General features: G+C 66.6%; 3 protein-coding genes across 6 annotated transcripts in view; 1 reads left to right on the top strand and 2 right to left on the bottom strand.

The window, feature by feature from the left end:
• The window catches only part of TMPRSS9 (transmembrane serine protease 9), a 31,483-nt gene extending 29,203 nt beyond the window's left edge, over positions 1-2,280 (top strand). The window contains exons 15-17 of the mRNA XM_040629678.1: positions 408-673; positions 756-892; positions 1,334-2,280. Of these exons, the coding sequence (XP_040485612.1) occupies positions 408-673; positions 756-892; positions 1,334-1,495 (565 nt within the window). The 3' untranslated portion in view covers positions 1,496-2,280. The remainder of the gene's footprint in view (positions 1-407; positions 674-755; positions 893-1,333) is intronic.
• Positions 1,948-2,906, bottom strand: TIMM13 (translocase of inner mitochondrial membrane 13). Of its 3 annotated transcripts, none has more exons than XM_040629771.1 (3): positions 2,736-2,906; positions 2,543-2,611; positions 1,948-2,392 (listed from the first exon to the last, which is right to left on the bottom strand). In XM_040629771.1, exons 1-3 carry the CDS (start codon positions 2,814-2,816, stop codon positions 2,294-2,296), a joined length of 249 nt encoding a protein of 82 aa, XP_040485705.1. In that variant the 5' UTR covers positions 2,817-2,906; the 3' UTR covers positions 1,948-2,293. The 3 variants fall into 3 exon arrangements, with proteins under 3 accessions (XP_040485705.1, XP_040485706.1, XP_040485704.1); XM_040629772.1 differs by having other exon boundaries at positions 2,742-2,905; XM_040629770.1 differs by having other exon boundaries at positions 2,697-2,900.
• Positions 2,907-5,591: 2,685 nt separating this feature from the next.
• LMNB2 (lamin B2) overlaps positions 5,592-10,723 on the bottom strand; it is an 18,965-nt gene continuing 13,833 nt past the window's right edge. For both annotated transcript variants that reach the window (XM_040629698.1, XM_040629699.1), the window contains 8 exons: positions 8,590-8,760; positions 8,387-8,512; positions 7,906-8,126; positions 7,425-7,716; positions 7,232-7,339; positions 6,568-6,687; positions 6,237-6,350; positions 5,592-5,692 (listed from right to left, as the gene is read on the bottom strand). In XM_040629698.1, coding sequence (XP_040485632.1) covers positions 5,651-5,692; positions 6,237-6,350; positions 6,568-6,687; positions 7,232-7,339; positions 7,425-7,716; positions 7,906-8,126; positions 8,387-8,512; positions 8,590-8,760 — 1,194 coding nt within the window. In that variant the 3' untranslated portion in view covers positions 5,592-5,650. The remainder of the gene's footprint in view (positions 5,693-6,236; positions 6,351-6,567; positions 6,688-7,231; positions 7,340-7,424; positions 7,717-7,905; positions 8,127-8,386; positions 8,513-8,589; positions 8,761-10,723) is intronic.

Raw genomic sequence — 10,723 nt, 5'->3', positions numbered from 1 at the left:
GCGCCGGGCGGGGCGGGGGGGGGGGTGGGAGGAGCCTCCGGGGAACCGAGGGGACCTCTCATCCCTGGCTCACCCCACTGGGACTTGGTACCAGACCCAAAGTGGCCAGTCCCCTTCCTGGCGGGGCGCTCAGTAGGGTGGACCGGGTTAGGGGCCCTGTCCTCCAGGAGAACGGCCAGCTGAGGGGCGCACTGTGCACCTCCTGGGTCAGGGTCAGAGGGGCGGGCAGGTAGGGCCCGGCCCCCGCCGGCCACAGGATTAGCTTGTGGGGTGACGTCAGTGCGTGGGAGCGGGCGGGACCCCCGCACCCTCCGCCGTCCTAGGAGGAAGGACGACCCCAGATGAGCAAGCGGGCGGGGGCGGGGCGCAGCGACTCGGGCCGACGCCTGTCCCCGCGCGCCCCGCAGCTACGGGGACCCCAAGCAGTGGGCGGCCTTCCTGGGCACGCCGTTCCTAAGCGGCGCCGAGGGGCAGCTGGAGCGCGTGGCGCGCATCTACAAGCACCCCTTCTACAACCCCTACACGCTGGACTACGACGTGGCGCTGCTCGAGCTGGCGGGGCCCGTGCGCCGCAGCCGCCTGGTGCTGCCCATCTGCCTGCCCGAGCCCACGCCGCGGCCCCCTGACGGCGCGCGCTGCGTCATCACCGGCTGGGGCTCGGTGCGCGAGGGAGGTAGGCGGGGCCTCCCCCACACCCCTTGCCCCCGGCCGCGTCGGGCGCGCCCCGGGCCCACCCGGCTCCGTCTCGCCCGCAGGCTCGATGGCGCGGCAGCTGCAGAAGGCGGCAGTGCGCCTCCTCAGCGAGCAGACGTGCCGCCGCTTCTACCCGGTGCAGATCAGCAGCCGCATGCTGTGCGCCGGCTTCCCGCAGGGCGGCGTGGACAGCTGCTCGGTGAGCGCACTTGGCGGCGGAAGCGGGCGCTCCGCGGGGCCCGAGCCGCACCCGCGGAGGGCGGGGGTCGCGGGGCCAAGTGCTCATCGCCGCGAGACCTACCGGCCAGGTGCCCCCCTCCGGCGCCCACTTCTCCAGCCCGCCAAGCAGGGCACTGATCACGGCCTCGAATTCTCACTCCACCACTGTTTATTGGGCATCTAGCCCCTGGGCCCTGCCGAGGAAGGACGGAAGGCTGGGCAGCGAGGCAGCGCGAGGTCCCGTTCTGCCGGGGCCAATGCCCAGTGTCCATAAACGTCTGCCAGCCGAAGGAGCGGGTGGTCCTAACACAACCCATTTCCCAGGAACCAGGAGGCTTCCGTGGAAAGTGGCCCGGGCCCAAAGGCTGCTGTGGGGGAGGTACTGGCCTGCTCTAAGGCCTTTCCTCTCTCTCCTCCCCAGGGTGACGCTGGGGGACCCCTGGCCTGCAGGGAGCCCTCTGGCCGGTGGGTGCTAACTGGGGTCACCAGCTGGGGTTACGGCTGCGGACGGCCCCACTTCCCGGGTGTCTATACTCGGGTGGCGGCCGTGAGAGGCTGGATCGGGCAGAACATCCAGGAGTGACCGGCCGTGGCTGCCCACGCCTGGGACAAGAGAGGTGAAAGCACCAGGAAGCGGCCGGCCCCTCTGCCCGTGGAGGCGGCGGCTGGGGCGCGGGCGGGAGGTGAGGGGCTGCGGCTAATCGGGTGCAGTCTTACTGCGTATTTTGTTGGAATAAACAGTCCCTCGTCCCTAGCCTGCTGGCTCAGCACCTCCGCGTCACAGCCCGGCCCAGGGGTGGGAGGAAGGGTGCGGGGGCGGGGAAGCGAGGACCACCCTCCTAGGCTTCCGTGCCACAGCTGGGGAGGGGGCTGGCCAGCCTCCTCTTCCAAGGTCCCCTTTGTGCAAGCAACCTGTTCGCGGTCATCGCGGAAGCCGAGCCACACAGGCGGTGGGGGCGGCTCAGTCCGGGCGGGGCACCGGGAACACGCGCTACCACCTCCCACTGAGACGCCCTCCAGGGAAGAGCGACCGGGTTCTCTCCGCCCTTCCCTCATTTATTGGGCGCCCACCGTCAGGAGGTCACAGCTCAGGGGGGGCCTGACCGCACCCCAGGTCCAAATGCGGATTCTCCGCCCAAGGCACGAGGTGAGCTGGTGCACACCAGGGGACGTGCCGCCGGGCTGCCGGCACTGGGCGAGGTCCCAGGGCCCCCGAGACCCACGCTGCGCTCGCTGGCAGGCGGGAGGGGAGCAACGGCCTGCGTCGCGGCGCCGGTCTCCTCCTCAGAAGCACGGGCAGGCAGGATGCACTAGCGGGCCCCCGCTTCGCAGAGGGCATTTATGGAAATAGAATGGGGGGTGGGGGCCGGGCGCGGCGGGGTCACATGTTGGCTCGTTCCCGCTGCAGCCGTGAGTTGTAGGCGCGGGACACGGTGTTCCAGGCATCCATGTAGCGGTCCATGCACATGGCGATGCACTTCTGCAGGCGGGGAAAACGCGAGGCTCAGCTCCGGCCCCGGCCGGCGCGCCCACCCCGGGACGACCGGCTGCGCACGCGCAGGGGTCCCACCGCGACGCCCCGCTGGTCCGCGCACGCGCAGGTGCCTCCCCGCGGCCCCGGCAGTCTCACCTGTTCCGAGTTGTCCAGGGAGCCCCCCGGCTTCCCGATGCACTTCCGGAAGCACTTGTCCGTCATCCTCTGTGGGGACACGCGAGCTCAGCCGCGACACCCGCCCCCAGTGGACCCCACCGCCCTCAGCGCCCGCCCCGGCCCACCCCCGGACCTGCAGCAGCTCCTGCGCGTTAGCCACGGCGATCTGCACCTTCACCTGCTCCATGATGAGCCCCGGGTCCAGCTTGCCGCCGCCGGAGCTCCCGAAATCCGAGCCGAAGCCACCCTCCATGGCTCCGCAAAGTCAACCGAACCGAGACCGCGTGCGCCGACCCGTACCCACGCCGGAAGTCGGCCGCCCAGGGCACCACGGGAAATGGAGTCCGGGCGTGCTGGGAACGGAGCCGGGTCGGACTACAGCTCCCACAAGGCCGTGCACCCCCTTGCGCGCAAGCGCGGGCAGAGACCGGCTTCCGCGCCGGCCGCGAGTGGCTCCGACAGGGCGCCGACGGGTGGGAGGTACCGGGGCCGCCGAGAGGTCGTCCCCAACTCGCCTTGCGCGTCGCGCCGCGCATGCGTGCGGGACGGGAGGCGCGTCACGTGACCGAATGCTCGGGCGCACACGGGAGGCTCGGGCAAACCAGCGGGGGTCCCCGGCTCTCCTCTTGCTGGGCGGGGGCAGCTGTGTCATAGTGGACTCGGGGGCAGCACTTTAAAACCAAAATGTTTATTGGAGTGTTGTACAAAAAGTTTCCAGTCATAAAATGCATATTACAAATCATTGGAGAAAAAGAGACCACACGTTTGGCATGCAAGTTCGTGGACGCCGCCCCCAGCTCCCTGCCCTGCAGCCCGGCCCGGCGCTCGGCGGCCCCGCGGCAGGGTGTGCTGGTGCTCCGGCGGGGGCGCGCCCCGGGGTCGCGGGGGCCAGACCGCACCCCGAGGGCCGCCGGACCACCATTGGCCAGGGCAGGGGAACCGTCTCCGCGTCCTTTAAAGCGGCTTAAAGCTAAAAATGTGTGACAACTACGAACTGTTTCCCAGGCCGACGTTGACGCTGTAACATGGCGTTCCACTCCGGATCTCCCAACACTTCCTTACCAACACCCCTCACCCACCTGCGGCACCAGCGCCCCGTCCTCCCCCAGGCCAGGGCCACCGGCTTGGAGAGCACAGCCACCAGCCGCCAGGAGCAAGCCCCACCCATGCATCTGGGGGCCCTGCCGGGCACAAGGGTGGCCATGAGCCCCGTCCACCCAGACTCCCAGGGCACACAGCAGGATGTGGTCGAGGCCAGGGCACACTGTCCGGAGGACCCCAGCCCACCCTCCCGATGCCTCAGCCTCTGCACTCGAGGCCCGCGCTGTGCGCCTGGTTCCCGAGATGTGGGCGCGGGGGATGCACAGCCGGCGGCCCTCCTGGGAAAGGTCGTGCGCAGGGCAGGGCTGGCGCATCGCCAGGCGGGGCGAGCTCCCCAGGGCCCACCAGAAACGCGGGGAATAGCGGTGAGACCTTTCCGTCCACGAGGAGAACCGAGTTCATGGCCGGGGGACTCGGGTGGCCATGGAAATAACTAGACCTAAAGCAAGGGGCTGCGGGCAGATTCTCGATGCAGCAGAAGCCTCCGACCCTCCGGCCACAAGCAGTTTCCAAGGAAAGTGAGACGGTGGACCGCCCAGGGTGGGAGGCAGGCGCGCTGCTACCGGCCTAGGGCAAGCTGTGAAGGGTCGGCACTCGGGCTGCTTTGTAAACGGGCTGCCTTCTGGGGGCGCCGTGCCTCATGGCTCAGTATGACGTCTTTAAGACTTGAGCTGCGCTTTCTGAAGGAATTTGCCGTCTGGGGCCTCAGAGGTCACCGAGATAGCCCCCCTCAACTCCAGCTCTTTGGGGGGCTGTCCCAATGAGGCTGGCATGAGGCCCGAAGTGGGATCCGGCAATCTGAGTACTGACCAATGTAAAAAAATAAATATCCATTAAAAAAATAACTTCTGTGTATCTGTGTGGGAGGGGGTATAAAGGGTAAGCGATGCAGTGGCCGGGCGGCCAGGCGCTGGACGGGGGCACGTGGGGCCGCCCTGTGGAATCAGCCAGCACCGGCGTCTGAGAAAGAGCTAGGACAGTGGCACGCACAAGAACATACAGGAGACGGTGGGGTTGGGACTCAGCCCCATGCACAAGGCACAGAGTGGGCAAACGGGGTGTGGGCGGTCCAGTGGCTCACCCTGAAGTCACTCTCCTCACGGAGGGAGGGCAGGAAGTAGCTGTTCCCCGGGGACCGGCTCTGAAACCCGGGCACTTGCTTCCAAAGTGGCCCACTTCCCCTTCCACCCGTCCTCTGGCCGTTTACCTGGTGACAAGTCTCCAAACAGAACTGTCCTTGCTCCCTGGGTTTCCATCTCTCTCCTGCCCCATCGGTCCTGCAAGCTTAGGAACTCGACTATAGAAAGCTCCAGAACCTCAAGGGCCAGACAGCCAGGAAGGGAAAAGGGGGCCCACTGCAGAGCACCCCAATATGTGCATGGAAACGTGGCCTGCGGCCACACACCATCACCACAGAAAGGACTTACACCAGAACCTCGGAGCCCAGACCGGGCAGCCAAAAGCTGCACCCTGGCCCCCAACACCTGCGCCTGGGCCACCAAAATTCCGCAGGGATGTGCCCACCCCCCACCCCCAGGTCAGAACCTGGATTCTGGATTTGGTTTTTAGGGAGCTTCATAAAACGACTGAGCTCCTAGGCAGTCCTGCTCTCCGTCCACTCAAGGCCCGCAGGGCGGCTCCCGGAGGCGAGCCCCGGCCCCAGTCTGTGGTGGAGGCAGAGCCCGGCCCGGCCTTCCAGCCTCCACGCCCAGCCCCGGTCAGCCATTAGGTTCCTCGACCTTGAATTCAACCAAATGGTGAAATGGGGCACCAAAAAAAAAAAAAAAAAAAAATGTCTGGCCAGTGGCAATGAAGGAAGGGTCCGAGGAAGCCCACCAACATGGAAAAGATCTCAGGGACCACCCCCACGTTCTGGCAGTATGCTTAAAAATTCTCTAGAAATGTATCAAGGACTAAAGACAGCCAATGATATAAAAATAGTTTTCAGTGGCTCTGGGTAAAGACAGGTGATGAGGCACGTTCCGTTCACATCACGCGGCAGCCTCTCGAGGTGGTCCTCGGGTCCCCCTGGAAAGAAAGGCCGGCAACCTAAGAGGCCCGTACATGCCCACCCGGCCAGGCAGGTCCCCCGACCCCTGCCAGGGAGGGACCGGACCAGGGCCTGCGTGCCCCCCAGAACCAGCTCGGGGCTGCGGCATGGCCCCCGGGCCTCAGGAGCCCTCCCCCCCAAAACCATTACTAAAGCCCCAGGATCCCAGGCGGGAGGAATGGAGGCGGCAGAGCCTGTTCACTGAGGACCCTCGAGGCTACACCGGAGCCGCCTGGAGGTGCTCGGGGCTCAACACCCCACTCCTGGGGCCCCCGTGCCAGAACCCTGACGTCCACACAGGGGCGAGAGCCAGGAGGCAAGGGTATCCCCCCCCACAGGCCATCTCTGGGGGGATGTGCAGCCTTGGGGGGAGGGGCTAGGCGGTACTGAGCACCGGCCACGGCCAGATGTGCTCACGGCAGGCAGCACGGCCCTGGGGATCCGGCCAGCGTGCACAGGTGCATCCGGACGGTGGGGTGCATGTCCGGGTGTGTGTCCCCGTGGGCTGCCTTGGGCCGCTACCTGTTGATGGAAAAGATCCTCCTCGCCGAATTCCGCCGGCTCCTCTTCTGCCTCCTCCCCGTTCTCCGCCTCCCGCACCACCGACGACCGCTTCACGGTTCTCGTGGCCACCTCCTGCACGGGACAAGGGCCATGGACGCTTGGCCCCTCGGGTCGTGGGGGCCCAGCCCATCACGGCGGCGGCCGGGCCAGGGTGCTCCTGCCCAGCCTCTGCCCAGCAAGAGCCACATCCCGAACCCAGGGTCACGTGCCCCCTGGGCCTGAAGTGTGGTCGGGGGGAGACCCCAGGGCCAGGATGGCAGGGGGCCCCCAGCGAGGCACAAGCACCCACCTCCCCGTCAGCATTGAGCAGGATGGTCCGGAAGCTCTCGCCCGTGCCCCAGCTGTTCTGGCTTTTCCACACGAGTGTCGAGGGGGGGCTGTGGGCCACTCCTGCACCAGCTGCCCACACCTGGGGACACGGGAGGACCTCCCCATCAATGCTGGCTCCGGGCCCAGGACCACGTGCCAGCAGCCAGTTCCTGGCCCCTGCCCCCTGGGTCCCGCTGACGGAGGACAGTTGCCAGGGTACAGAAGACACTGAGGTCCAGTGGCCAAGAGCTCTCATGTCAGCAAACGCAGGCTGAACGGAGACCAGCAGCCCATCGGCCTCCAGGGGGCCATGCCTGGAACTCTTCTGTCTGCCAGTGGCCGCCAGCCCAGACGGCCCGGACCCTCCTGCACCACGGGATGTGGACAGGTCACCACGGGGCTCCAAAGGGCTCCAGGGAGGGTCCAAGGGCACAGCGCTGGCATACAGGTGACCCGTGACAGAACGCAGCTGTTCTCAGAGCCAAGTCACTGGACCACTGTCCCCGACCCCCCAAGTCACTGCCTGCTTCTCAAGGACTCCGCTCCTTGCAGCCACCACTCACATCGGTCTCCTGTTGCTACTGCCACCTCCCCCTCCCACCAGTGGCCACTCTCGGCCCAGGCCCCGGTGGGCGACCACCTACCGTGACGGTCTGGCCGGCACGCAGCACGTACTTGGGCGTGAACTTGTAGGCGATCTCCTCCCCTTCCAACACCTGCCTCTTGATCCTCCAGTTCCCCAGAGACTGGTCCTGGCGCAGGGGACACGGCGCCTGACGCCCAGCTCCGGGAGGACCCTCCCCGGCTCCTGCCCCGCCCGGCGTGGGAGCCCCTCACCTTGTCCGAGCTGTTCTTCAGCTGCACAAACCTGCCCTCCAGGTCGATCTCCTCGATGCTGACGCCGCCCGAGGCCGACGCCTGCTGCGCCAGGTGGAAGCTCGTGCTGCTGCTGCTGCTGCTGCCGCCCGAGCCGATGCCGCTGGAGCCCGGGCCCGGCGACTCCTCCGCCTCCAGCCGCTTGCGCTTGCTGCGGCCCGAGCGCCCGGCCGTAGACACGCTGCTGCTGCTGCTGCTCGACGTGGCCCGCGACACAGTGATCCGCGAGGACGGGCTGGGGGTCAACTTCAGCCTGCGGGGCGGGACAGAGGTCCGGACGGCTCGCTCACCTCCCCTCCGCCTCGCCCGGCCCCACCCGGCCCCCACCCCTCCCCTTCCCCGGCCCCACCCCCTGCTCCTCTCCCCGGCCGTCCCCCATCCCAGCCCCAGAGCTCCTCCCCCGCCCCGCCCCCTTGCCCTCCTCTCCCGAGACCACCCCCACCTCTCCTCCTCGCCCTCCAAGAGCTTGCGGTAGGCGCTAATCTCCATGTCCAGGGCCAGCTTGACGTCGAGCAGCTCCTGGTACTCGGCCAGCTGCTGCTGCATCACGTCCCGCATTTCGGTCATCTCCTGCTCCTTGGCGTCCAGCATCTTGCGGAACTTGTCCCGCTCCCCAGCCATGGTCTCCTCCAGCTCGCGAATCCGGTCCTCTGCCGCACTGGCCTGGCGGGCGGCGGGGGAGTCCGGGCGGCCAGGTCAGGGCGGCCTCTGCGGCTCACGCAGAGAAGCCCACCGGCCGCGGGCCCCGCCTCCTGCGTGTGCGGGCGGGCACCGACGGCGGCCAAGAGGCCCCGCCGGGGTGGGCCGCGGGCAGAGCCCAGGCCCCAGAGCGCAAGGGCTCTGGTGGTCGGTGACCCAACGGCCCCCGGGATGCCACGTCACCCGCACTGACCACACCGAGAGGCCAGGCCCTCAGGAGTCACCTGCTTCTGGAGGCCAGAGAGCTGGTAGCTGAGGGACTCGAGGCGCATGCGGGCTTCCTTCAGCTCCTCCCGGGCGGCGCTGGCGGCCTTATCGTTCTGGTCGGAGCTCAGCTTGGCGCTGTCCAGCTGCAGGGACACGGGCTGGCATGTGAGGGGCCGGCGGGCGGGCGGGGAGCCCTCCCCCCGCCCCCGCCGGCTGGCACCTTGGCCTGGTAGGTCTGCTCCAGCTCCAGCTTGTACAGCCGCACTTGCTCGTCATGCTGGCTGCGCAGCTCCTCCAGCGCCTGGGCCATCTTGAAGTCGTACTCCTGCTGCCGGCTGCTGTCCACCTCCACCAGGCGACGCTCGTGCCGCCGCCGCGTCTCCCGCACCTCCTGGGCCAGAGCGGGTGATCAGCCGCGGCCCGGCACCCTGCCCGGACATCCGCCCCAGCCAGGCCTCCTGGTCACCCGTGTCCTCAGCCCGAGCTCCAAGTCCATGTGTGGGCTCAAAACAACAAACCGCTGGGGGATCACAGCGCCAGGAGTCCCAGTCACCTGGGCGGACACGGCCCAGATGTCCCCTGGCTGACAAGCTGACAGGAAGGCTACGTGGCCGCCCCGGGGACGACCCCGAGCCCCTGACGCTCAGGGAGGGAACCAGACACAGAAAGCCCCACGGCGTGTGAGTCCACGTGTGTGACACGTCCAGAACAGGCTCGTCCACGGACGGGAAGGGGGCTCGCGGGGGCTGGGGGTTGGGGAGGGGATGATGGCTGCTGGGCCGGGGTTTCCTTTTCAGGCCGACAGAATGTTTTAGAGTTAAAACAGAGGTGAAGGTTGCACACCTCTGTGAATGTACTAAAACCAAACTGTATACTTTAAAGTTTGATGGTACAGGAATATTTCAACGAAGCTGCTGTTAAAAGAATTCCTGACGAGGGGCACCTGGGTGGGTCATTCGGTTGTGCACCCAACTCTTGGTTTCAGTTCATGTCATGATCTCAGGGTCGTGGGATCGAGCCCCAAGTCCAGCTGTGCGCTCAGTAGGGAGTCAGCTTGAGATTCTTTCCCTCTCCCTCTGCAACTCCCCCTGCTCGCACACTCATGCACTCTTTTTCTCTCTCTCAAATAAATAAATGAATAAAATCTTAAAAAAAAATAAAAAAAACCCTGCTGAGCCCGTCTCAGGTACCTGGGGTCTGAGACACAGAGACCCGGCGGTGGAAGGTCTGGGCCCCCAGCACAGCTGCCCCCACACGGCGCTGGCGGGGGGGTGGGGGGGGTGGGGGGGTGGGGGGTGGGGGGGGGGTGGGGGTGTCAGGCGCCGGCAGAGGGCGCTGTGCACCAGCCTCGGGCTCCAATGCAAGGGCCGTTCCCCTTCCTCCAAGACACACTGGAGCACCCAGAGCACTTATCACACTGTACCATCAGCTTGTAAGAACAACAGGAATGTTTCTCAAGGAAGCCAATCCTGTTTACAAGGAACCCGTGAAGCTCGGGGACCCCAGGACCAGCACACCCACCTTCACGGCGCCCCCCAGGGCAGCTCGCAAGGCTCCCTGCATGGCTCCCCGCCAGGAGCTCCTGGCCACCAGCCTCAGGGAGCCCCGCCAGGAGCCCTTCCAGGGTGTCCTTCGGGCTCCCCTCACAGGTCCCCGCATGGCTCTCCTCCTGGGATCCTTCCTCACAAGCTCAGGGTCCCATACAGACCCCCTCAAAGACTCCAGGTCTCTGGCGGATGCCTTCAGGGCTTCCCTCAGGGGCTCCTCCCCAGCTGCCCTGGCGGCCCTGGCCCTGGCCCTCGCTGGGCCTGGCTGGAGCTGGAGACCACTTCTCAGTTGTACAGGCATCCCTCCTGCCAGCAGCTCCCCCGGGGCACTGACGGCCTGAGCCAGCAGGCCCCAGGGTTCCATTCTGGGCTGTGACAGAACAATGGGCTCTGTGATGATGAGCTGTGAGGGGCTCCCAGGCCACATCCCCTCCCAGAAGACACAGAAACCCCAGCTCTAACCGCCAGGAACGTCCTTCACTCCCACAGGTGGGCCTGCCATACCCCAGAGCCCAGGCCCAGATTCGGAGCTTGGGGGTCGGAAGGGGGTACCCAGGAAGCAAGGGAAGCAGATGGGCCGTCCCCCTCCCTTTCCCAGGGAGGGTCTGCCGTGGGTTCAATGGTGGCACCCCAAAAGATGTGTCCACGTCCTAACCTCCAGAAGCGGGAATGTGACCTTATTTGGAAAAGGGGGCTTTGCAGATGGATTAATAAGTCTCCAGATCACACTCTCTGGGTCATCTGGGTGGGCCCGGAACCAGTGACAAGCATCCTCGCAGAGACGGGGGGGGGGGGGGGGGGGGGGGG

This window comes from Ursus maritimus, unplaced genomic scaffold, assembly GCF_017311325.1.
Source record: "Ursus maritimus isolate PB19 unplaced genomic scaffold, ASM1731132v1 scaffold_14, whole genome shotgun sequence".
NCBI classification, from domain to species: Eukaryota; Metazoa; Chordata; class Mammalia; order Carnivora; family Ursidae; genus Ursus; species Ursus maritimus.
This window is presented reverse-complemented; position numbering and strand designations above follow the sequence as displayed.